Source organism: Apteryx rowi, unplaced genomic scaffold (genome assembly GCF_003343035.1).
Source record: "Apteryx rowi isolate R43461 unplaced genomic scaffold, aptRow1 scaffold_436, whole genome shotgun sequence".
Taxonomy (NCBI): domain Eukaryota; kingdom Metazoa; phylum Chordata; class Aves; order Apterygiformes; family Apterygidae; genus Apteryx; species Apteryx rowi.
This window is the reverse complement of record NW_020450690.1, coordinates 405,819-433,298: the sequence shown is the minus strand read 5'-3', so window position 1 is coordinate 433,298 and position 27,480 is coordinate 405,819. Positions and strand designations below refer to the sequence as shown.

The 27,480-nt window shown below is 36.6% G+C and overlaps 1 protein-coding gene across 3 annotated transcripts; it reads right to left on the bottom strand.

Moving 5' to 3' along the window:
* Positions 1–89: 89 nt before the first annotated feature.
* Positions 90–26,700, bottom strand: PDXDC1 (pyridoxal dependent decarboxylase domain containing 1). 3 transcript variants are annotated; one of them, XM_026076683.1, is made up of 22 exons: positions 26,617–26,700; positions 26,000–26,062; positions 24,704–24,787; positions 23,615–23,761; positions 21,068–21,257; positions 17,975–18,043; positions 17,378–17,456; positions 16,463–16,547; positions 15,618–15,666; positions 15,413–15,514; positions 15,088–15,213; positions 13,691–13,741; positions 12,402–12,465; positions 10,871–10,959; positions 10,029–10,134; positions 8,723–8,894; positions 7,968–8,086; positions 6,778–6,899; positions 4,598–4,690; positions 4,411–4,507; positions 2,958–3,062; positions 90–2,072 (listed from the first exon to the last, which is right to left on the bottom strand). In XM_026076683.1, exons 1-22 carry the CDS (start codon positions 26,688–26,690, stop codon positions 1,810–1,812), a joined length of 2,349 nt encoding a protein of 782 aa, XP_025932468.1. In that variant the 5' UTR covers positions 26,691–26,700; the 3' UTR covers positions 90–1,809. The 3 variants fall into 3 exon arrangements, with proteins under 3 accessions (XP_025932468.1, XP_025932465.1, XP_025932466.1); XM_026076680.1 differs by having other exon boundaries at positions 26,000–26,089; positions 26,617–26,690; XM_026076681.1 differs by having other exon boundaries at positions 7,968–8,080; positions 26,000–26,089; positions 26,617–26,690.
* Positions 26,701–27,480: the final 780 nt, after the last annotated feature.

Sequence of the window (27,480 nt, the reverse complement as noted above, 5' to 3'; positions counted from 1 at the left end):
TTTTCTACACAGAGCAAAAAAAAGTTGCCTATGCTTAGTGCTTACTGACATTTAGTGAAACTTTCTTCAATAGTAATTTAAATCAAGAGTAATAATTTGAAGAATCTTTATTGAAACATTTAGGTAGTATCTAAAGAATGAAGCTCATTCCAACAAAACTACTGGTTTAACAATTCCAAATATAAAAACATTAAAAATTAATCCTTATGGTGATAACTTTATCCCCAACAGATTACTCATATTAACATACTTCATTGCACCAAAAGAAACCGATAAGGAAGACCAGTCAACTTCATTGTTTTTGCACTTAGAAAAATTGCACTCTGATTAACATAAATTACCCCAATAGCAAAATTAAGCTTGTTTATACCTTCCCAGCCCCACAGAATCTAGAAGCTGAAAGTCAAGTCAGGTAACAGTACCAAAAAAAAAAAAAAAGTCTTTCCAATCATCAAAGTCAGTCCTGCTACCACTACAGCTATCATGGTGTTGATTTACATATTTGGGGGGGATTAAAAAAAAACAACAACAAAGCAGGTTACTGTACTTGTTTTCAGTTCTGCAAGGGATGGGACTTAGGAAAAGCAAGCTTGCTTTCTCCAATGCATCTGATTTTAGGAAAATCAGATTTCCTTACCAGAAGAAACTATTGCAAGCTCCAAAAACTTGCAGCAAAGTGACTAAGATGACAATAATTCAGTGAGGAACAAAGAGAGACTTCTACACTTTAGTTTTTGATTTAGTCAAAGATTATCTTTCTTGTGCATTAAACAGTCCTAGAGATGATATGAACTTGTGCTGTAGTGTGACTAACCTATATAATGTCTTTGAATCTGTACAAGTCCTACCATCGGTAAGTTACTATTGTTCAAAAATAAGTGCTGAACCATCACAAATGTATTGGTTTTCCAAGCTTTACTAACAAGTATCTTTAAAAATACACAACAGAAAAAAACTCCAGTTACACTATATAAATGTGTTTGACAAGATTTGGTTGATAAATGGCGTGCAAGGGAAAAGTAATGGTGTATTGATGATGATTGATTCCTTTCAGTGGTAGAAGCAAGAAGCCATTTAGGCATGCAGAGGCACTATTGCTTTCTAAAAGGCTTATAACTCAGTAACGTAGTCCCTGCTGTATCTGGGACCTTTGCTGAATGGGTCAATTCATACAACAGAAAGGAAAAAAAATGGTTGATGAAAAAGTACTATCCAGTGACTCATATATACACAGGTGTCCATCCTTAATACTCACTGCACCACAACTGTTTGGCAATATTCTTTATAAGGGTAAAAAAAAGAAGCAAAATAGAGCTAGTATGACTTAAGATTTTTGCAGTAGAGGCTAAACTGAATTTTAAATATAAAAGGTGAATAATTGACAGGTTTTTTTTTAAATATATTCACATAAAATAAGATCATTTTACAATTATTGGGTGCAATTGTATGCTTAATCTTGTGTATGGCTGATCAATTTGTTAGCAACTATTATCATGCTCAGAATCATACAGGAGTTAACTGCCAATTTTTTGACAAATGTTTACACGCAGTTAGTTAATGAATCTCACTATTACTTTGGTGATACTGACATATACAGGATTAAAGCAACTGTAACAAGTGTATAGTAAGACAAATCTCTGTCCCATTGGGGGAGAAATTTTTATAGTTGTGCAAAATCCCAGTTAATAAGTTACAGTAGTTGTTACTGTACTAGTGTGTGGCACTGTTCACATTTTAAATGCATCATTAATACCCTGCCTCCCAGGGCATGCGATTTCCTTACAAAGTCTTAAAGCCAGAGTGTGGATTTTATCTTTGACTTCCTTGTTCCTCTGCCTTAGTGCTGTCATTTGGTGATCTGTCACTCTGCACGGTGTCAGTTTCTGTAGTTGTGGCCTGTGCCACCTCCTGCTGCTGCTCCGTTTTTTCTGTCTCCAGCTGCCCTTGTTCTTGGCCAGGAGAGAGAGTAGGGGGTCTCTGATCCGTCTTCTCCAGGTCGTCACAGTGACTGACTGAGCTAGTCTCACTAAATGCATCAGAACTTCTTAAAGATCTTTTAAAAATTTTTTGACCTGTAAAAAGAATACATTTGAGGATACAATTGAAGAATACAGTACTAGACAAGGCAGCAAAGGCAAAGTGTACAAGTTAGTTACATTTTGCAGAACACATCCAAAGTTTACAACTGCAAAGAAATAGATTTTATTTGGGTGATAACTTGCACCCTAAACATAAATACCTGCTCACAGTTACAGATACATATGCAAGTCAATAGCCCCTGCTATTTTATCATGTGTAAACAAAAAGTTAAGTTTCAGATGAAAAACTCATTGTCTGCATGCACAGTGAAATCATTTTACAGTAAAAAAAAAGTCACAACAGGATCATTGTCCCTCAGGAAAGATTTCTAGTGGGAAACCAATAATCCCAGGCAGAAAGCCAGCCAGAAGTAAGTGGTAAGTTAAAACAATATAGCTTCCCTGCCAGTCAGATCTGTATTCATTACTAATATCACTACAAAGAAAATGCCATATATTTAATAGCTTTTCACCCTAGAATGACTTTGTCTACAAAATTCTAGCTAGCAACAGAAATGCAGTTGCTCAAATACATGCATATGCATGATTTACCTGCTAATTTCTAGAAATCAATAATCTTGTATTTTAATATTCATGATCCACATAATATTCATTCTCATATAATATTCATGAGGAAGATTCTAGGCCACATAGTCCCAGAAAGAATTATTGGGAAAACAGATTGGGGTGTTCCATGCCAAATTTAAATTAAGGTTTTTAAGGAGGACTTAAAGTCACTTAAAACTGAGTATTCTAGTTCCAAATATTATGAAACATGGAAGACCATGCTGGTCTTACTGTATCGCACAACTTGCATTTGTACCTGGGGCAGAATGTTTTAGCAATTTTTAAAAGTGAAACTAAGGAGCAGACACTTACCAGGAAGCCTTTGCTTTGCAAGGCTAGATGTAGGCGTGGGTGGTGGCGTAGTGCCTGTTCCTTGGGCTTTGGAGACATATGTAGATTCTGTGGATTCTAGAGAGCCTGTGGGGGAAAAAAAATAGTGTAGAAGTAGTAAATTGAATATAACATCAACTAGTAAGGTTTCTTTTAATCTGTATTTAAAAGGTACGTAATTCTGAAACTGCATGTGCCAACTTTGAGCTGAAAGTGCCACTCTAGGGTAGGAGGTTTCTGAGCACTCAGGGACACGGATATTGAGACTACAAGAAAAATGAACAAAGTCCCCCTGACGCTCGCTTCACAGCGCTGCTATAATCCAATATTCCTCCTTCCCCTCCTCCACTAGAGACTTGACACATGCCCGCTGCAAGCTACGCAGCTACTCTGAGGCTAGCTCCAAGTGGGGTAAGAGAGCCCCAAGGAAGCCTTGCTGTTTTCTGCCACAGGAGCCTCTCAGTCAATGAATCAAAAAATCCAAAAGGGAGGAGGATCCCAAATGCAACAGAAAGCTAGGAAGAAAGGCTGTTTTTACATACACACACACTACTGTGCTAGATCTGACAGACATTTTTCTGAGTTCAAGATTGCTCTTAAGACTCTGCTTTTTTTTTTTTTAAAGCAAAACAGTATTCTACAAAGATAAAAACTAAAATGCCTCTTTTTTTTTTTTTTTTTTTTTTTTTTTTTTTAATACAGTGAAAGTTTATGATTCCAGAGCGCATTGGGCTGGTACCTCAAGGAGGAGCTATAGATAGATCTTTTCACATCAACACAGACATCAATTACAGATGTATCCAAATAGAATAAATATTTTATCTTTTACACTAAAAAATTCCATTCATTACTGTCTCCCACAAAGCCATGTTCATACAAGGCCTCATTTCGTTTTAGCCTGTCCTTTTTTTGAGACTCTTCATTATTTCAGCATGCAAATTGGTACTTTATCAATACGGCAATAGTTAGATGATATCCGAATTCAGGATTTCAGGTGGAGAAATCACATTTAAGTAGCACAGCAAAACATCTGAGTGACACTTTGCAAGCACTCTCAAGCAGACGCACATGCACATACATGGAAGGAATATTCTAAGACTGAATATTTCTTATCCTGCAAGCTTATGTATTTATAAATGTAGCATAAATCCCAAAGAATGTACACTTCTGCAGAGTATGTACCCAAAAGTCATATAATGATTCCTCTCTTAATGATTCAGCATGCAAGAACAAAATGTAAACTAGGCAAGCGAAGTTAGAAGATTTTCTCACTGGGTGTTAGAGAAGTGGTGCAGAGGCTGTTCTTTTACATCCTGAGGGTGGATTATGTCACTCATGTACAGATCAGCACAAGCAAGTCTGTTGCAATTTTAGTATAAAATTAGAAACATTTAGAATGACAGTGTAATATGGCTGCAGATGCACTTGGTCCTACCTGCTGTTAAATTAAATGTTCTTCCCTTTGGAGAGGCTTGGAACGGAGAAAACCAGTTCAGCACAGAGCCTACTACCGGAATTTGTCGTAACAGCCCCTGTGAAGTACACAATTGAACACTGCCTGGTCAACAAGCCTCCTATGTTGTCACAAGTTAGTTATTACAAGTTACCTAACCTAGCCTTACCTCTTCCAGAAGTCGTTCTTCGTTTGCTTTCTGAAGCTGAAGTTGTGCTTCCTGTATCCCTTTTCTAACAACTTCAGTCATGTTTTCCAAAAGCTAATAAATAACAGAAATGACACATACATTATTTGAAACTGTCTTTTCAGTTCAGGTTTTGAAGATTTAAACACAGTAGCCAGATATTTTTCTAAATTAAGTTGTAAAAAAAATATACCCAGAGGACAGAACATAATTTTTAACAGAGATGGCACATATTTTTCTTTTACTTGGAAATGACCCTGTAACCCAAATTCTTCAAAAGACTACTTAGTGCATCTGAGGCACATTTATGTGCTAAAACTGAAACTGAGTGAAGAATTTTTAGCTTTCTCAGATACAGTTTGATTTCTAGAAGTGCCTCGGACTGAACCAGCCTCACAGTCTTGTAAGCAAGTCTGAACAGGTATGTGCCAGTCTAGCTACAGGCTCAACTAGGTTCCTCAAACTTAATACCTGCCTGCCAATCTGACCCCTGTGGCACAGGAAGCATCAGTGACCTCCAACACTGCAAAGAACAAGCAGCTTATTTAGAGCCTGCAGGGAGGATAAATGGTGAAAAACAAGAAATCAAAAAACAAAGCCACGATTTTGTCATGTGCAAGACAAATGCCAGTATGTGCAATTTACAGAGGCTTTAATATTGCGCAAGCCCTAGATAACAGGCACTTGCTCCAAAGAGCAAAAAACTTGGGCCACTGTCTGTTAAAATCAAGAGGGACAAAGGGGAAGCGGCTCCTCTTCTCTGCAGCAAGGCAAGGCAGGAATTCTTGCAAGACAGGCAAGAAACTTTCCCGTTTCTCTAGAGGTCTGATTGCTCTCTTCCAGATCTATCACTAAATTTGCAGAGAGGATCATTGCAGCAAGCCGAACACCCCAGCTGTAACCCTGGTCATGGGCGGGGGGGAGCTGTGCGTGCAACGGAGCTGCAGCTGGTGGACACTGAAGGGCCACTGTGTTTTCCTCTTGCAGTAAGGATGTTTCTGTCCTAAATTTTCTGCCTTTTGAGTGTACTTTACTAATATATCCTTAAGGGCTTGCTGATTCTGGAGCAGTCTTTTCTAAAAGCTTCCCTCTTGTATCAAAAGATCACTGATCTAAAAAATGAAAGAGTCTCATTCTCACAGGTTAGTTCTGCTTCTCAATTTTTGGATCAAATGTGTAAGGTCCTTGTAGTACTACAGATTTATTCTAGCTGGATTCCAAGGACTGTGCCTTTCCGAGGTCCTCCACTACCTTTTTCCTCCCGAGAAGCTTCAGGATTCGAGACTGGCACATATTCCAGAATTCAGCTCCTGATCTCTCAGCTACAGCAGTTACAGAACTGAAGCAACCCAACAGCCAATCCATCTTTCAAAGTCTCACCCTCAAAACAGCACAGGCAGTCAAGAGTGGGTAGAAAACAGTCTCCAGAAAACATTGCCATAAATAAATAAATAAAATCATTGCTGAAATGAACACTCCCATGGGCAGAAATATGCAAAGCATTTCTGAAATTCACTTTGTTGCTTAGGTGAGGAGGTGCCCAGCACCGGGGGTGCGAAGGGCAGCCAGCCATTCAGTCCTGCTGCAGCACTGTGCAACAGTGGGGAAGCGCAGGTCACGTAAGAATTCTACCAGGTATTAAAAGCTACAGATATTAAAGAACAAACCATAAATCAGGTAAATGCTTGTACNAAAAAAAAAAAAAAAAAGAATTACATCAGCATTATTACTTTAATGACTAATTTGTACATCCAGTTTCTAAGCTACTGATTTAAAAATTTTCCCATCTTTTAGGGCACGGTCTTATCTTACAGCTGATAGAAACTGTCACAATCCCACTGCATTCAGCAGCGATAAGAAACAACACCAGCGGATAATCAACACCTCCTCCCACTTTTTTTTGACAACTGTAGTAATAAAATGAGCTTATTTCAGTACAACTGAAGTTTGCCATTAGAAAGAACTACTGAACACAGGAGTGTGAACATAAATCAGGATATCTTCAGAATATCATACTCCTATAACAAAAGTTCTTATTGTGTGGACACAAATCATAATTTCCACAGTAATACAGTTTGTTGTTGGCAAGTACAAAGAGCAAAAGAGCATCCTTAAGCCCACATGAAAAAAGTGCTAAAATGCTGTGATTTATTAATACATACTCGTGAATTTTCTTCAATTTCTCTGCCTGTTGCTGCAATAGTTTCAACTAACTCAGACACATCCAAATCCTCAGTTACCATGCCAATATAAATGCAGTTCTTCTCTCCTCCAAATTCTGGGCCTGTGCACAAAAGAGAATTAAGTGTTTGTGATGTATCAAGTACATTCTCACAACAGGTACCACGTGCATGCGCATGTGTGTGTTTATGTGCATGCATATGTGCAGAAACCCTTCTGCCCCCCCCAACACACACACTTCAGGAATTAAGTGCAATATCAGCATATGTCTAAATTATGCAAACCATAAAAGCTCAGTCCTGAGGGTCTTCAAAGAGAGAAAAGAAAACCAACCACATCTAATCAACCAGAATAGCTGATATTGTATACAGACAAGGAGTTACAGAACAAAAAGCAGTGTTAAAAATGCTTGATACATTATTTTTGGCATCTACCAATTATTTGGTTCCACAATTCAAGGACACTTGAACAACTTTTGAAAGCTGAATAGAAAGGATCAGAGTTATGAGTAACCAAAATTAATACGTTTTTTTTACAGCTATACTGTGGCATTATTTACCAGTGAAAGTGCTGCTAATAATCATGAAAGTCACCTGAAGCTTTTAATCTAACCACAGAGGGCAGTGAACCGGCCAGCAGCTTTTGAATGAGATTTGCTTTTCACTACAAACACCACTAACTTAGACCTCTCTCCTGCCTGGTACATATTTTAACATTTTTAGTGCATTTTAGGTGTGTTCCACCCAGCACAGCATCGAGACTCGCTGCTCTTCATTAGCGCTCAGCGCCCAAAAGCACTTTGAATTTCCTTTTTCATATGATGGAGATACTTCCTTTCCTCCTCCTTTACAAAGGGGAACACTGAAGCTTTTCTGCTTTCTGACAAAGAAACCCTTTTTGGTCTAGTTGATCATACCTCAGTTTTCACAAGTATTTCTGCAACTAGCGCAGCTTGCTCACGCTGCTGAGCGCACCTCCTGCATTAAATTTTCCAACTGAAACAGTGGCAAGGAGGAGACAAAGTTACAAATGTTGTTTCTAGAGTAACTATACAGCAGTGTAATTTTACGTTATATTACAACAATCTATTTACAAATAACCTGTTGTAAGATAACAGAGCTACTAAGATGACTCTTAGCTTGAATGTAAGTTTATTAAATAGCATAGTTACCCAAAGAAAAAGACAGATCCGACTCCAGTTCATTTAGTTTTTTCAGAAGTTCTGTGTTAATTTTTTCTAATTCTTTTTCTTGTTTGTCATCATTCTTCCCATCACTGTGATAGCTGTATCTTCAAAAGCCAGAAGACAGTAATTTCACTTTACAGAACATACAAAAATATATAAGCAGAGCTGTACACCTAGCATGCTTCTGAAAGCTAGTGTATTCTATGAAACCAAAAACTGAGAGCAACATGACAGCTTAGATTAACAAGGTTATCAGCATTTGTAAGCAGAGATTTCGGGTGTGTGTGGGGGGGTTCCTGCTGCAAATTTGACTGAATACAATAGATTTTTAGGTAATATATTGATGATATACCAGTTGTTTTGAATATAGAGAAGCCTTCCCAACAGACTATCTCAAGCGATCAAAACAGACTTGACTTTCTTGGCAAATGAATGAATCCCACTGAAGATAAAAATGTGTGCTACCTTCGGCTATACCCTGTAGGATCCACCTGCATTTTACAATACCATCTAACAGACCCACAGGCTACTTCCAGTATTTGAATTGAAGAGCTGCTTTTGCAAAATTAGGGCAACAATTTTTTACAGTTCACTCTATTTTTTATTATAAAGAAAATGGTTTCTTGTTTAGTAGCACTCAAAAGCTTCAACTGGGTGCAAAGAGAGATATTAACCAGCAAACAATACATCAAAATCACTACTCAAGAGACCCTGTATTCCTTTCTGTTAATGCACTTTACCTTACAACCCCTAATCCTGGCCAGCTGAGATCTTCAATATACAACAGGCCTACTGTTCTTTTCACTTCTTGCTCAAATTCCTCTCTCAGTTGCAGTGTACTTGTTAATACCGGTATCTTCATTTTTAAGCAGTCTACTAGCTGATCAACATCTTGTATTTCAGTTCCTAAAACTGAAGAGCTGATGTGTTAGTAGGTGACAGACATGAACGGTCAGACAGATTACTTGTATTTAATTCACCCATTTGTTTGTAAAGAAACCACTTTACAAGTCAATCCTAATATAATTTACAAGTGGCACTGAATTATCTTGATCTACATATAAGACTCTTTTCTTCAGTAAGCTATCCACTGATACATCAAAATGGCTAAAGATTTCTGAAAAATAAGCTAGTAAAAATAAGGATTTTCTTATGTTACATACTAATAAGGACTACATCCTTTTCTGTTATGTCAACAGCTAGCGTCAGAAAAATCTCATCCCATAGCCAAACAGATAATGAATTAGCCCCCATTCTGCTCAAGAACTGACAGCATCACCAAACAATATTACTCTAAAGTTTAATTTTCTATGTACACCAGAATCCTCTCACATCTGCATCGAGGTATTTTGATAGCTTAAGCTGTTCACCCCACCCAAGAGTTATCACTGCTAAAAGGAGACACCACGCATCAGCTGAGCCCCAGCAGGCTGCCCTGTGCATACGCTGAATGCTCACAAAGTATGTGTATGGTGCTAGCTTAAACATCGAGTTTAAGACACTTTCCAGAAAACAGATTTCCTTTCCCCCCCCACATCGGTAGTTACAAAAAACCCCTAGAGCTTTAGTAAATATTTCTAGTTAATTACTTATAACTGAACACCAGCTCCATTCCAGTGTCCAAACATCCGTGTAAGAAAGGTCAAGTATCTTCTCCTTGTGTTAAGCAGCTGAGAGGAGGAACAACGAGGATGATTCATCCCCAGTATTTCTTTTTATAGCTGTCAAAAACAGAGAGCTCCTCCCCTTGCTTTTCCTAATGAATTTAAAAATAATCAGTAAAAGTCTGTCTCTGCAGATGTAGTGAGGCAATGTCAGGCAGAACAGCTGAGCTACCTCTAACGCAACTGCTGCCAAGGCATGGCAGCATGCTGAGCTGAGATAGCTTTATTTAATACAATTTAAATTCAAGATAAGAAAAATGCTCACCATGGGAGAATACAGTAAAGAGTTTCTTGAGAATATCCACTTTTATATCAGTAGATTGCAGTACACTTTCTATAACAAATTCCATTCTTACAAATGGCTGAATTAAGTGAATGTTACCTGCAGAAGTCATTAATGGGCTGAAACGCACACAGGTGCCTTCATCTTCCAGTTCCACCACGTCGACTCCACTGGCAGGAACCAGCTGTGCCAGCTGCTCTCCTAGCTGAAGGGATTGGCGCAGTTAAAGAAACATAAAGAGCACGAACCTCCTGCAGTCACTGATTCAGGTTAGACTGTTCCCACAGTTTAAGAGAACCACATGCTAAACAGCTTTCTCTGAATTTCTCAAAATTCTACAGTTATTTCTTGCAGCAAGAGTACATTAGCTTGCTGGTAATAAAGCAGAGTTAGACATGTACTTGAAGTTTTCACAATTTTAAGTAAGCTGAGTGTTACAAGTCAGAAGTTTCCTCAACACTATCATCACATGCAATATGCCACGATTACGAAGCAATTAATCCAAAACAGTTATGCGCTCAGTTCTCTGAAAGTGCACGTTTCTAAAATCAATTCTGTTACGATCTGGAAAAGAAAGTCTCTTCATGAATACACAGACATTGTCAATGGGATATCAAGTTGATTAAAGAGTTCTAAAGTTTCCAAATACACCCACAAGCCTCTTCTACCCCCAGATTTCCATTATCAAAAGTTTAAGATTCAGTAATAATTTCAGTCATAATTAATTTTTACTTGTAAAATAATCACAAATGTGAGAACAACTGTGCTTCAGAACAAATTCCTCTTTTTATCCAAAATGCGCACTAGTTTTTGCAAAGGATAACGAATCAGAAATAACTACCAAGCTAGCTTACTGAAAGCTTTATAATTACCAATGAACCCCTAGAAACATTCAACTCTCTCACTTCTTTTTTCCTAAAGAGAAAAACATCCATTCTTACCCACTGATTGAAAGTGTCGTAAACATGTCTTTCATTGCTTATTATGGGGTGCTGAATAGTTGAGGCCTGTGCAGCATGCAGGGTTTGATCTGAATCCAAAGATACAAGAATCACAGAAGTGGATTTTTATTTAAGTAAACAAAAGGCAACCTAAAATTTAGATAAAACAATTAAATTTCCTAGACAATGTAAAACATCTAGACTACGTACTGGACCTCAACAAAAATAAAGTGGGATTTTTTTTAAAGGTATGATGAACATGACACATATGAGGAGTAAAACAAAAAGTGGATATATTAATTTTAAAAACAACTAATAAAATACTTCAAGATTTTGAAGTTCAAATATTCCCACAGAAAACAGTGTTTTCACAAAACAAACATCCTGTAACAGCAAGCCGCAGTATTAATTTGATGTGTTGAGCTACATTTTTATTAAGTTTTAATTATTGCTGTTTTAAAATAAACAAGAATAATTTATGACTATAAGCCCATTATACAATTTAAGGGTTATTTAAGGGTTACGGCATAACTAATTTAATTTATTATATAATTAATAAGTAATTTTAGGATTTATAAGCCCATTACATACACAAAATACATGGCCATGGTCAAACATTTTACATGCTTTTAATTTAGGTGGATGATTTTTCCCTAGTAAAGTTCTTTGAGGTCTTTTATCAATAAATGCATCAATATACAAAGCAGTCCCTCAAGTTATTTCACTGGACCGAGATGAGTAATCTTACCTTTTAAGCGCAACCACTAATCAGACTAAAAACAAAACAGCCCTCCCACATGCCCCACACAAAAAATGCAAAGACAATTAAAATCACGCTCATAATATGAAACTTCAAAATTTTCTTAGGGGTCCTTTGCCTCATCGCAGCTGGGTATTTCCCCGCGCTCCGAGCGGGCAGAGACAAACAGCACCACACCTCTGCCATAACTGACGGGACCAAGTCGCCTTCCCGGGCCCGCGCCTCCGGACAGGGACGTTCTGCCCAGAGCTGCGTGCGCTGCGGCTGCTGTACCATGACAGGTTTTACAGAGCCGTTCCTGTCGTGCTCCCCTATTTTGAAAACTATTGCAACAGTAAACAATAAAGCACAGAAACACAGTTCTTGCACTTACCCACTAAAACATTAAAAGAAACAGAAACCCTGAACAAAACTAAGGGAAAAAAGAAAAATCTTCCCTCATCAGTAGACTCAACCGCAGCTTGCTGCGTATGGCGGTCTTTCATCATCCTCTCCCAAGAGCTAAATCATATGCAAATCTCTCTCCACTCAAGGAGGCAGAAAATGACTTGCTATGAAAATTTAAAACACTGCAGCTTAGCTAAAAAATGAAGTTATCATATATATGAATTCTATCACTAGATTATGACCTGTATTTACAACCTTTTTTAAAGGCATGTTACACAAGAAACATGTGCTACATAACATTTGCCTAATCAAATTAATTTTGGAAATTAATAGTTTCCAAAGCATGCAGAGGCTTTTTTCCCCCCCCTTTAATAAATTATATACCTCTATTTGCATATTCCTGGAAGAACTTGAATACAACCACTGGAGAACTCAGTTCATCTTCAACCTTAAAAAAAAAAGTGTGAAAACACATATATAAAAGATTTAACACTGAATATTACCCTTTTAGATTGCTGAGCAAAGCACATCATTTTGTTTAGACAGCAATAACAATGTTCACGTTATCTCAGAATTAGAAGTTAACCCACTAAGAGGGGGAGTAAGCGTATCTGTAAACACAGGAAAGTACATCATTATTCAATTCAAGCAGAACTGTACTCATTTAAGCTATGCATAACTAAAGTTTGGGTACTATAAAGCGAGAAACATAAGCACATTCATTAATATACTGTACTGAAGAGAATGTATTTAGCTTTAAGTTTTTTCAGAAATTAATGTTTAAAGAAAATTCTCTTAGAGATTGCTCCAGAACCACTGGAGAACATCAAGAAAGTTCCAGCAGGACTAACAAAATTGTAACTGATTCCGCTTCGAAGGAAGGCAAGAAAAATGGACCAGGCAACTTCTGGGGGCAACTTTTGCTATGTTTCACAATCCTGCAAATACACCATTTATTTAGCTAGGTAGAAGGGGGAAGTGCTACAGTAATTCAAACTCCCAAGGCCTCCAATGATCTTTGGAAAACAGTTTTTGCAAAAAAGATTATTGTCACTCAATGATCCACGGAATATTTATTGACGCAGAAAACTAAGCTGAATATACTTACAATAAATCAAGTGTCAGTTAAAACACAAAAAAACCCCTGCTGAACAGGACACCTTCTCACAAAAACTAATTGGAAATGAATCCATTAGATGCAATTTCTAAAACACTATTTCTGCTGGAAAAACCTCAGCTGGGATAAGTGTTTTGTACATGGATTTCATGGTGTTCACAACATCATCTCAACAGCAGGGTAAGATGCAGTCAGAATATATTAGAGAGATTTATGAAAACTAGTTTCATAAATGTATTATTGAACAAATCAGTGTTTTAAACTAAAATCAACCTCTGGAAACAGTTTCTGGATGTTCTTGTCAACTTGACTGAGTAAAAGAGTATGCAGCAGTGGAACAAGTACAATGCAGAGGCCAACAGATGTTACAAACAGCCAAGTCGCACAATTTCTTGAACACTTGAAATTATTTAATTAAGAAAATATCAAGCACCTTCAAAACAATGGCTGTGTTTTATATGATATTTCTGAATAACTTCTTATGAATCAATGTTATTCTTATAATTTAATAGCCAAGACTGAGCTGTACAACCAAGGTATTAAATGCAAACTGTACCGAAGTTTTAATGAAATCCAGGTTTTTCAAGTTTTCCAGCAACCTTTGGCTCTAAAAGATCATGGGGGGGGGGGAAGGGGAGGGAGAGAGAGACAAATAGATAGTTTTAGAAGTTGAAAATTAGTCTTATAAACATTAGTCACCACTATCATTTCAATATGTTAACAATTCCCTATGAGATGTCAGTGATTCACCCAATTCTTATTTATGAATTTAGAATATAATGAAAAAATATTTAATATTTTTAGTAAAACACTGGCTACAAATTGCTTTTTGTTAAAATAAAGTCTCAGTGAATTGAGATAATATCTCTAAAACTTTACCAACTAAGTAAAGCACAGTGTGTAGCAGAACCAACAGTTATTTTTTTCCAAAGCTACCATAGCAACTGGTTATAATAGCTTTCCAAATTATTTTCATTAGAAAAGACATTCTTACAAAGTGGTCCACAACTATTAATAGACTACTATAAAAGCAAAGATCATTCTTAGATGCCTGAAATCTTAATGACTGATGATGTTTTGTCACACTTAAGTTTTTCATGCCAATAGCTTCTTCACTAGCCATTGCAGAAACTTTTTTCCCCCCCACAAAACAATCACAAACAACAAAACAAACTTTCTTTTTCCCCCACAAACAACAAAACACTCTTTGCCATTCTTCTAATTCTGAAGAAGGGCTGTACATTTAAGAGGAAAAATGCACTGGCAATAACCAGTGCTTTTTTTTAACTAGCATATTACACTGGACCTTAACTTTTAATGAATAAGGATTCAACATCAAAAATAGTGCATCTGTCACTATATCTGAGGAACTGTTTTGAAATCCTTTGTCAAGTGTTTATAGTTAACACTCCTTATCAATGCAATGCCTGGCAGAGTAGGAAAATAAGAAAGTGTCTCTCTGAACAGCTTTCAACCAAAATAGAAAAAAAGAGAAGTGAGAGGGAAAAAAAAAAGTGTAAGCTTACAGTCTTGAAAGGACAAAGATTAAGTATTTCTCATGAAAAAAAACTAATAAAATATACAATTTAAGAGCTACAGCACATCCTTCCCCCAAACATTACTACTCTGCTTTCATAATTTATTCTTAACACAGAATGAACTAATATGCTAAATCATCAATGATTTCAGTATTTCCAGTTGAGCCTTCTACAATGCATCACAATAATTAAAGAAATACATTAACAGCTATTATAAAAATGTTCCTAAATATAACTGTGTTCTGTGACAGCCATCTGGATATCACTTGTACTGTCATTGCTATCTCAACTTTGTTTCTACTTGGATATTCAAGCTGTTAAATCAGACGATGAAGAGATTCTTAAGAATACTGCTTAATGCATAATCACAGAAGCCAAGTATTGGTAAACAAAGTGCCACCAAGCTGCTGCTTACCAGTTGCGAGGCGTGCTTTATCCTCTCCACAATCCCGTCGTGGCCCAGGTACTGCAAGGAGAGCCACAGTGGCAGGGCACGAAGCTTCTCTACAGGCTGACTTGATGTCAGCCCAGCTGCTAAGGACTAAAAAAGGAAAACAAAAAGAATCATGATTAGCTTCCCCCCCCCCCCCCAATTATCATCCATTCAGTCAAATTTTTACCAATTACAGAATGCATCACAATAGAGAATCTTTTCCAAATTATTATTTAGATGCTTAAGAAGAACAAAACACTACACCACAACTCGAGATCTTAAGAATAATGAGAGAAGTTAAACATACCAAAGAAGGGTCCTCATGTCTGTAGAGTGTCACAGCAGGTACAGCTGGGAGACCCAGCCAGGAGCCCAGAGTAAGAGTCATGCTGTCACATTTTGTAGCAGCCTTAAGTTTATTATAAAACAGAATAGAAACCATATATATTTATTAGACCATGACCTTAAAATCTAGAGCACGTTATAAGGTTTCTAGATACAGTAAAACATACCAGTACAGAAGAGGAGACATAACCCAAAGCCAAAGTTGCCAAATTCACACTAGAAAAATAAAAAGATTTTAACACTTATTAAATACTTATCAAGACAGCATTTTATTCTTCAGTTAAATATTTCATGCTGTTGTGTAAAGGGAGGTCATTTTCATTCATATATTTTTTAATACCTATGCAGTAGATGTTGCTATTTAATATTCAGAGATTGAAAACCCAAAACTAAAAATTCATTTCGACCTAAAAATTTATCAGTTCAATCTCTGGGGAATTCATCCCTCCAAGTCCCTCCCATAGTTCAGCACCAATGTGGTACCAGAAATATGCAGCATGCAAATATAACACCATGCAATGAAACATCAGGAGAGAGAGTCTCCACCCCAGCTTCAAAAAAAATCTAAGAGCACAGGAGTCTTCATTAACATTGTCTAAGTGGTTCCAACTCCTTTTCCTTTTGTTTTTTTCCTCCTCCCAGTTATGTTGCCCACTGCACTTGCAGCAGTCTTCTTAACAACCTTCATTAAAGTGTTCTCTCTTCCACATTCCATCCTCCTTTCTCCTTAATAATCACCATATAATGTCTCTCCTGAATTCTCCTGTAAAGTCTTCTTTCATTCATGTTCCAAGCTTTTCAAAGCAAGGACGTTACTACTTTAGTAAAAGTAACCTACACTGAAATAACCACTTCAGTTAGTTATTCCTGCATATGTAAAACAATCCAAATCTTGTATGGTGACAAATTTAATAATGCTCTACTAGCTCGTTAGCTATAAAACTATGTGCTATCCATTAGTCAGATTTTTTAATGAATATAGTTACATAAAAATAAATTTCAAGTTTCATACCCTTCTACATGGAGCCACATGTTGTACTGCTCACAAAGTTCCTTCAGGCGCCCAAGTTTATCCGTGTGCCCTGCTCCTGGTGTCCCTTTGTTGAAAAGGAAAAAGGCTGGTCATGAAGGATAAGAATGCAAACTAGGACTTTACGCGAGAAGAGGATCTCTCATTCTGTTGTTGAAAAAGTCACACACAGGAGTAGGAAGGGGGATATTAAAAAGAGCTCACTACATCCTGCTCATTGTGGATATATGAACAAACGGAACTCTAGACAAAATTAAAAGATGCATGCTTTGTTTGTCAATATATATTAAAAATACTTAGAAAATTAAGTGTCCTAGGCATCCAAAAATTCAGCAGCCTCAATTAAGAACTGAAGAGGTTTTTAATACATTCAAAGTATGACTTCAGTTAAAGAAATGGAAACCAAGATGAACATCAAATATTTTTGCAAGTCCAAAGCAAGTAACAGTCACTTCATTCATACCTAAAATAATTTTATTCATGGGCTGGGCAACAAGAGTTTTGTTTAATTATTTAGAGGAAAAATATAGTTTTTAAAGTTAAAATTGATGGCGCACTCATTAAAAATCCAAGAGTGAGTGTTAATGTGAAACTGATTTTCACCAAAAGATTTGCACTCATTAAAAACAAAAACAAAAACCAAAAACACTCCTCCCCTGAAAACCCCCACATTTTAGTCATATTAATACATCAACTGACAAACAGAACTGTAACAGTACAATCCAATTTTGAATCAGTTACATTAATACCCCTCTGGACAGCTAATTATTGTCCGGACACTAAGATATTCCTTGGAATGAAACCACTAAGCTGTTTAAGAAAATATATTTTTATTTTGCATTTATGTATTCATTAAATAGTGTGCTTTTTTTGTTATTGTTTGTTCGTAGCACTTACCAGCATTGGCCACAAGCAACAAAGGCAGTTTTCCAGATTCAGCATCATCTTTAATCAATCTGTCCAATAAAGCAACATCCTGTTATCAATAAGAAAAAAATATATATATTTATAAATGCATGTGTCAAAATCGATTTATTTCTGTTGATCTGGAAAAAATGTGCTGAGTAGAACAGGACAGCATTCTTAAGTTTTATAAGCCAATCCCCTGATTAAATCCTTAATATCTTTCTGTTTGACTTGCACTTTCTTTTTCTCAAAGGTAAAGTAAGCCAAAGGTCAGATAAAACATTTGTGAGATGCAACAAATACATCACATACTTTGTAAACATACCTCTTACTACACATATTCTAAACAAGCTCTTGGACTAAAAAACACTTTATACAAGACCAAGATTTAAGCTGCTGCTGGCATTTAAGAAGATCTCAACTACTGAGAGAATTACAGAACGCTAGAGAACACTGTAGAGTTACAACATGGAAAATTCTGAGGTTGAAAACTTAAGTACATTAATAATTCTTTCCTAACAACATCCTTGATGTTAACTTGATGTTTCAGAAAATGTAAGATGTCTTGAGGAAGGCAAATAAACTTACCATTTGATGTTGAGATCCAAACATAGTGTTACAAGGCACACGGCACATGCAGGAAAGAGGTAACCCTAGCTGCAACAGAAATGATGGAATTTGAACAACTGAGCCATGCTTTAGGATACTCATTTCAAGTGTTCACAGCAATGCACAGATTAAGCAACAAGACTCAGAAAATAGAAAATACAGCAATTAAAAAAAAGGGCATTACATTTTAAAGCAAGTTTCCTGCTAAAACTTATGACCAAATTATTAGCAAAGAAACACAGAGGAGAAATTGGAAAAAGCAATAGTCAAATTTTGGTTAGCACATGAACTGCATACAGTATTTCTAATGAGAAACCTGCACCCTGTATAACAGCCCAAATTCATGCCTACTTTCTTGGCCATACTTCAATTAATACATCCTCTAAACAAACAGGCCTTTTTGCCAGTGGCAGGCTCCACTGGAGGGTCATAGTCGCCTTCCTACTGAGCAGGCAGCTCCCTGCCTACTTGGAGCGGGCTGCTCAGCTGGCTATTCACGCTAGCAAGCCTGATGTTCTTCCTTTGCTTTGGATCCAAATGCCAGATAACTTTTCCTCTATTAACACGAAAGAAAAAAAGAAATCAAGGTCTTTCCTACATTTTGATCATGGATTTTGACCTGGAAGATCACTAGGAAAATGAAGTCTAGTTGATCACACTCACCACTTCGAACAGTAGGTTCAGTAAATTAAGGCAACTCTAGTTATAGATCAAGTTGTGTTTATCCTTTCATTTAAGAGAAGCTGAATTAATATCTGAATACTCGGGTCCAGTCATCTCCTCTACAATATATACATAACTTCTCAAAATCAAAGATAAAATAGCACCACTTCTAAGTTCAGCGATTGCCTGACAAAGGATAGGTTAGCTTATAAACAAAAGATAAGGCACTGCTGTTATTAGCAGCAACTGTTCTATACTCAGAAACAAAAGTTACCCAAAATACCGGTTCTTGGTAGCATTTCTTGAATTAAGAAATTTCAGTCGAAAACTACATGCAACACTCAGCTTACAAAAGTCACCAACTAATTCCAATTAACTTTCACCACCTTTTGGCTCAAGCCTTTTTTTAGCCAAAAAAAGTTCTGTGGTACCATTTTTATTCCTCTGCAGCCAGCATTTTAAAAAATAATGCCACCTCTATGCCCTTAACAGGAATATGATGAAATAGCAGTGATTACTGGAAAAGAAGTATTGAAATTCTCTCCTCGGACTGTTTCCCAATCTTCTAGCTTTCATTACCTGAATAATCAATGTCACTATAAATATTTATCATAGCAAAAGGAGCGAAGGAGAGTACAGCTGTCCACCCACCAACACTCCTCCTCTGTCCGCTAGGGCATCCTTATCTACCCGATTTTCTTCTTCCCATGTACTACCCAAGGAAAGTTTCCAGAGCCCTTTGCCACCTTCTTCCCTCATTTCTGAATTACAAAGCAAACACACACACAGACACACACTTTTACCAAAAGCATAGGCCCTGATTTCGAGAAGATACTTTTTCCTCCGATAAGCCTATTTAATAAGAAACCTTTGCCAGGAAAACAATATAATGTGACATTAATCTTAAAGTCATTTTTAATCTCTGTTACTTGTGCCGCCACACTCTTCCTCCAAGGACTTGAAGAATGAAGGCTCTAAGAACCTGAGCCTTCACTTCAGTCCATGTTAAGTTTAAAGATATCAGTAGCCCACTGAATGTTAGGCATACAAAAGGAAAGTGTATATATGGCCTCAATTAGCTTATTTAAGTTTGTAAGCATTTGTGTAAAAAAACGCTTGGAAAAGCTACAAGTTTTAAATGCAATGAGGAAAAACTGGGTTTGTTTAAATCAGACATTTTTTGTTTTTTTTTCAGTAACCTTACTATTCCAAGCAAAACTTCTGACAGGGGACCAATACAGTCTAATTCTCCTTATATCATTTTCCTTTCAAAAATCATAATGTTTTGACAGTGGGAGTTAAGAGGAACCATTCAGAACAATTTTTGCAATAACTAAGTGTTTGGAAATCTTGCACTTTGGAAGAAGTGCAATGAAATCTGGAAACAATTGCAAAACCAAAAACAAAACCCCACAACAAAAGAAGTTAGCAGCTAGTATATGGGTTCATTTCACTGGAAATATTCAGAAAATTTTGTTCCCTCCCACCTTATCATTGCTGCAAAATACAGACTGTATACGCAGCCTGAAAGTATTTTTTCCAGATAAATGTTTTTAATTAAAACACACAGTTTACTACAGCTGCTGAGGTTACTCCCAGTTTGGATTTCATCTGTCTACACTTTATAATTGTGTTGGGAATGCCAATTAATAAAGCAATACCAACACTGTTTAACATTTTAATATTACTAACTTGCACATATTTGGCTGGTGTCAAAGCATATTTTTTCCACCTTAACCAACCTCAGACTTCTACCCCCTCACTGTGTTGCTGTTGTTCACATTGCTATTGTTTCTACCTTGAAGAAAAATAAGTAAATTTTCAAAATCATCATGGTAGCTCTGCTTTTCCTAAAATCAAAATAGAACTTTTTTGAGGCCCAGACTCAGTTTTCATTCTTCATAATGCCCCTTTTCATACTGTCGTTCAACCCGCAGACACATCACCCTCAGTCTTAGGAACTATAAATAATAGTGTAGGCTATAAAAATCTATTCTGTCCATAGAAAGGCAAGGCAGAGAAGAGACTGAAGGGAACCTGCTCAGGAGGAACACTGATCGGACAACAACGAGCAAATGCGCGGATGGAACAGGAGTGCTGCAGAGACACCTTGCTCGGGGGATACCTGCCTTCAGCAGACCAAGTAGCACTGGCAAAAATCTGGAAGAAGCTCCACTTCTAATGGATGGCCTTCCAGGCAGACCCATGGGTGTAAATGAAAACCATCACTGGTCCCAACCAATTAACAAGAGAGCTGCTAGTATAAAATACCAGTCTCTTCCAGGGAAAGTCCAAACATTAAAAAAAAAAAAAAAAAAAAAAAAAAAAAACCACACCTAAGCTGCCAACAGGCAATAAGAAGCCAGACAGGTTCTACTTGCAGCTGAAACCCCAACTAATACACTTTACCTGATTGCAGAGAGCTTGGCCCAAGCCCATTCTAGCTGCAGAACTAATGTATATAACAGGCTGCTTAGTATACAGCACATTAAATCCTTCTACTGTATAATCTTCATAGCGTGTGTGAATAACAAGTCGACAGATTTTTAAGAGACCTTCACGATCATCTTCATGATAATAAGCTGACCCATTTTCATACCTGCAAGAAAAACTGCATAAGTATTGACCAACAAAAACAATATTCAGTTCAATGTTGAAAACATCACTGACCATCTAAGGAGCTCACAAGAGGGCAAAGAAGAAAGATAACAAAAAAATCTTTTATTTACCTAGAATAAAATAGAATAAAAGAAAACTTTGCTTAGACAGGCTGAGATGAACAACGAGGGAAGCCTAGTATATATTTTCGTTTCAACTCAGAGATGAAGTAAGGAAGAGAAAACACTTGGGACCTTAAACATTTCTTAAAAGAGTTCAAAGTCTTTGCTGCAGGAAAAAATAATTAAAAAGACAAACTCAGTGTTTCGCCTGGGTTTAACATACATGTTAATTCTGGTTTACTAATTTTAAAGGAGAAGGCAACATGACATTCTTCAGTTATGAGTAAGGAAAAATGGAATGAGAGACAAAATATGGCAAACATGGGCAGAGACCTGCAAACTTTGTTGTGAAATCACATATAAAGATATCTCATAATACCCAAAATTACTGATGTCACTTCTATCTTAGTGAGTTTGAAAATAAGACAGTTTAGTAAAATTTATTCAGTATGCTGCAAAGCAGTTGTCTAGAAGTTTTAAACACCTGAGTTACATAAATAAACTATAGTTTTCCTCAGAAATACTTTTACTGATTTTATGCTATTTTTGCCTTCAATTTGATTTATTAAGCACACTTCTTTGGGGCTTTTGAGGTAGTTTCTGCCTTCAAAAAACAAAACAAAACACACTTTAAACAGCGAACTCAGATCAGCACATTAACACTTACAATCAAGAAACAGGAACAATGTAACCCAAGAAGAGAAAAGGTACAATTGTTCTCTACAGGTGGCCATCTGTCAACTCTCATAACTACAGAAAAGGAAACAGCAGTAGTGAAGGTAGTAGATATGTTGATATATTAAATGACTTGCAAGCTAGACTTTTCTTTTAGCATTTTTGTGCATGTAAACCAATAGTCTTGCACAATTTAAGAGCAGAGTCTATTCACAAATTTAAATAAAGGCCCTGAAGCATCTTAGATTACCACTGACTATCCAATGCACAAATACTGCCCAGTGTTCCAGGGTTATCTCCAGAATGATGCACGTGCAAACATTTACTTCACCTTCATACAACAGTTCTGTGATCCAACATGGTCACAGAGAAATCCCGCTAGTGTGGCTCACGTGCACAGAAAACGTCAAGTAGGATGAAGTGGCCCACAGCATGGTGCTGGCGCAGTGCTGCTGTCTACGGGCCGCAAAAGTTTGGGGACCACAGTCCAACAGGTATCCATCATTAATCAAAAAAAAACCACAACGCTATTGGATATTAGATTCAAAACAAATATTTCCTTTTATTAGCCACACCGCTTGTGGAACCATCACACACACACTGTACATGTGCACATCCATCAAAATGGCTGGATTATCTGCAACTTCTCACAAATTTCACTGTCACACAGTTTCAAAATATTTAAGACAAATAGAGATAACCATTGAATTTATAAAATATATGAAGATATGAATATGAGCTTGTCAGCATAAGAAACATCCTTTATTACCTGTAGCCTAAATATAATCGTTAGGATTAAGTTTAGTTATCTTTTTTGCTGTTTCATCTCACCCTGTGCTTAAAAACACCACCTCCCCCCCCCCAAAAAAAAACAAACTAAAAACTCCACCAAACCAAAACCAGAACTCTGACCATCAGTAGCATTGGTGAGATTTTTTGAAAGATATGGCACTGTGAGAGGGAGAAAGCATTTTTGCTTTGGGAAGAAAAAGGAAATTCTAATCAGCAATACCTCCCCCTCCAACACACACCCACCTACCCACAAGATTTCCAATCTTCCTCCTGTGGGACAGTTGAAGATAACCACACTGAATGATGAAAAAGGCATTTATGAGAAATTTCACTCTACTAAAGATTTCAATAGTGTTACCTACCGTACCTGAAAAACAGAACTAGACCCCAGAAGAATGAAAAGTTAACTGAAGATGTCTTTTAAAAATATAAAGTATCACAAAACTCAGCAACATAACATATGGCTCAGGAAACAAAAATTTAATTAAATGGTCAACTATCTGCCTGCAACTGCACTTTGGCCCTTAATTCCACCATACACTTCTTATAAAATGATTTTTACGACAAGCATATTATGAACAAATTCCTGCCTTTCAACAACAGTTTTTTTTTTTTTTTTTTTTAATAGTGTGACATATTTAAGACCTTTCAAAGAACATTTGTAAGTTTATGGCACAACAGTTTCTTTTCTGGATATCCTCATTTCGGGTACAGGTATTTTTAAGCAGTTATCGCTACCGAACCATATAAGTTATTCACAGTGACCCACCTGAAGAGCCTGCAAAGCCAGAGAGTAGTATCAGAAAGGATCCTTGTTGTAAGCTTTCTCAGTCTTTCCCTGTCCAGCACTGATATATAAGCAGCCAAGCTATGTCCCAGCAGAGCCATGTGACCCTGTTCGCCAACATTTTGCAGTCTGCAAGCCAGAACACTGTATCAGAGTAACTGCCAACTAAACACAGGTCATGCATATTACAGGAATTTTAGGCTAGCCTATTTTTACTGTACATTGGCAGAACTTGGTGACAAGCAACTTGAAATATTTATCAGAATGAAGTACAGTACACCACAGTGACCCTCCTGCCGTTGTGTATTAACATACTAAAATCCTAGGGGAGACAACGGCACTCGCACTTGATTTGGCCAAGCTACTTATGAAAACCCTTCAGCTTCTGTTTAGCTATTCAAGGGAAATCGTAATGGGAGCTGAAGGCTTCCTCCCATCAGCCAGTATGAGTCAGAACTAAGCACCTTATCTGCATTGGACTTCAGTTTGCATTAACACATACCTTCTTTTCCTCCTGCAGACAAAGCTCAGGGGACTATTACTCTATTACTATAAAGCTTTCATTAATGTTTTCTTTTTCATTTTTTTCTTGAATCTCTAAACTATTTTTCAAATGTTAATATTCCATAAACTACTGCAGATTAGTCAGTATTATTTCCATTTTATGGAAAAATGGAAGCCAAGTTTCTTTCCTTTTTTTTAAGATCTACAGAGAGAGGTAGTAAAATTTTTTTTGTGCTTGGTCTTCAAAGTTTTATGAATCCTTCACAAAATTCAACCTAAAACAGCCTTCAGAAAGTAGAAAACAAAACATGAGTTGTTACATCAGAAATAATTCCCTTGTATAGTACAATTACTAAATTGAATTAACTCAATGAAAGTGTCACGATTTTAAGAAAACCAAATCTAATGCATTATTCTGGTTCACCATATAAAGTAATTAAGTTGCCTTAAAGTAGTGGTTGCACACTATCTCTACACTTTAAAATGCTTAAATTTATAAATTCTGTAATAATCAAAGTGTAACAAAATCGGGTACCTTCTACATACAACAATTCAAAGCGGCTTTACCTGTAGGCCTGTGAAGACTCCTCCTCCTCCTCTCCATGCATTAGGTTCTGAACTAACTGAAGTATGCTCACCATATCCTGGCCGCTGGTGAGCCGGGGCGAGGAAACAAAACCAAATCAGAACAGGAGGTAAGTACCAGCACCTAACGACAAGGCCACTTAGAACACGGCACAGTAAGACATGAAGGCAACACTAGACTATTTACCAAACACTGAGTACAGCAACAAAAAACATTCTTAGTTCCCTGAAAAACAAAGTCATAAAGACAGTGCTGCTGTATCAATCAATTCAAAACCCTATTAATTATAAGTAGCACACTTCAATAAGTATGAACTTGGGCTCACAGAAAAATCAAATCCACTGAAATCCGAGGATTTGGACTGAAGAGCTTGACTTGACAACAATCAATTGTTTATTACTAGACAGCAAAGTAAGATAACTGCTAAACATCCAAGTTTCTCTTCACAGGATCCAGGTTCAGCTAAAATTCAGCACATCTCTAAAACCATTATCTACAAAGACCAGTTTCTAGCAAATACAAGCTACGTTTAGACTTCTGAAATGATGCACTCCAACACAATAAAAAATGGAAAGGACCCACAACTCTTCAACTTGTACACTTCCAACTAAAATTTATAGTAGTGCAAGAACTAACACACCTAAAGTTGAAATTGCTTTTTATTCTTAGAAAAAGCCAATTTAGTGTCCCAACTCAAAAAAAAAAAATTCAGTTTATGTACACAAGAGTGTCAAATAGATTGCAAAATTTTCTTAAGTGTTAGCTTGGACTTATGCAGGAACCATTTGCAGAGCGGAGGCTATGACAAATTTAAACCTTAATTTTCAAATACAGCGATCTGTGCCTTATGCACAAAAGCTCCATGCAATTTTTCAGACTGCTGTGCTAAATAGGATTTTTTTTTTTTTTAAGGTTTTCTACTTTATCCAGAAAGAAATATCAGTCTCAGTTATTAATTTCTTAACTGGATGTTTCAATGAATCTTTATTCTGTAGCACAAGTTTATCTGCATCTACTTTACGTCTCAATCACAGCTATATGCAGCAATGCTTCATTAGCTTCCAGCAGTACAAAATTTCAGTCGCCAAGGACAAGCGATCTTTTTTCCCCCTCTTCATAAATATGGAAATAGTCACAAAAGTAGATTCATGCCTGGTAAATGTTAATGTTTGCATTAATACAGAAGTTGCTTGGAAAGCAAACATTTTATATGTAATTTACAGACTCTTAAAAAAAAAAGAAAAAAAAAGGCGTTATCTAAAATCATTGTTGCTTACCTGCCTTGGAGTGGACCAGGAATATCCTTTCGTGTATATCTCTTTTCATTTTCTTCCTCTTTTCTAAATGAAAGACGCAAGAACAAACTACTATATTTAGTTTGTATTACAAAGCATCAAATATGTATGTATGACTTTGATTCGCAGAAATACATACTGACATGTTTTGCAACCTATGACTTCACTTAAAACAGTTTTGATGAATAAACCAAATAAGATCAACGTAAAAATTCAGCTCAGACTGAAATACAAAGTTCCTAAGCTTTTTAATCTTTTTAACTCTTTAAGAGAAAATGTCAAACTTGGTGAATGGTCTCATATATGAAGGAAAAGTTACTTGTATTGCAATAGGAAGAGATCGGACATTTGAAAAAATGGACTCACTGGATTCATTCTGAATACTACAGAGCATGCATTAGAAATATATACATTTATTTGAAAAATCCCATCATTTGAGAAACAATGGTGATTTGTATAGGTGTAAACTTCAAATTACAACCTGACCTTAAGCTACTAAGAAAATGAGTTCTATCTGCTTAATGACAATGACATTAATAATCATCTCCAGCACAGCACATACAGTTATTGCTTTTGTGGTTGTTATTCTTTGCACATACCTTTGATTGTCTTCTAGCATCTTCATTGCTTCATTCAGATTCTTTCCCATCTCTGCTAGAGTAGGGTCGACCATCTTTCAGGGAAAAAAAAAAAGAAACTTTTCTGAAAAGACTGATAAACCATCTATCTCACTAGTGTGCCCACATCCTTGATAAAAATTAATGCATGAGGCAGATGCTTTTTAATTATTCAGTGCGTACTCTTTTAAAACAGTATCATGTTATATATCCTGAACTCAGAAAACAAAATGAAAACATATAACAGAGTACAGAAAACATAATGATACTCCAAATATAAGTCTTTCTGTGGAAAAGCTCATTTAAAAGTTATCCTTTCACTTCACCTGAGAACTCATATTTCTACACTACTAAACATTACCATCTTCTCAGCTGTATATCATCTCTTTGAGGCCAGACTACTCCCTGACACATTCAGCTCTCTTACGATAAACTGATTCTCATTAAAAAACAAAACAAACTCTAGCCTCTCCACCACGGTAGTAACTGGAAAAAGACACAAGGAACAAAGCCAGATCACCGGATAAGCACAACATTATTCTTACACATTACCTTCCAGAAAAGGAGCTGTTTGGGAAGCTAAACATTAAGAATTTTGACTAAGGTTGGTCTTTGAGCATTTTGATGTAAAATCATAGGAAAATAATTGCATAAACTGAAAGTTTGTGTCTTCAGATTGTCAGTTCAACTAAAAGGCATTCAAACATATTCAAGTATTAGTTTCTAGCAGAGGTTAAAAAAAGCCAGTATTTCTTAACTGGGGAAAGCAAGATGTTTTTAAGGCTGCTCTAGCAAATGTAGAGGTAAAATGGCAGTTTTGTAATATAGAGCATAAACATGAACACA

Coding starts and splice junctions, on each gene's coding strand:
- PDXDC1 (XM_026076680.1), bottom strand. CDS start 26,690: ATGGTCGACCCTACTCTAGCAGAGATGGGAAAGAATCTGAATGAAGCA. Junction 23,762..24,703: donor GAGTCTTCACAGGCCTACAG/GTAAAGCCGCTT, acceptor TCTGGCTTGCAG/ACTGCAAAATGTTGGCGAAC. Junction 15,667..16,462: donor ATGTGGCTCCATGTAGAAGG/GTATGAAACTTG, acceptor TTATTTTTCTAG/TGTGAATTTGGCAACTTTGG.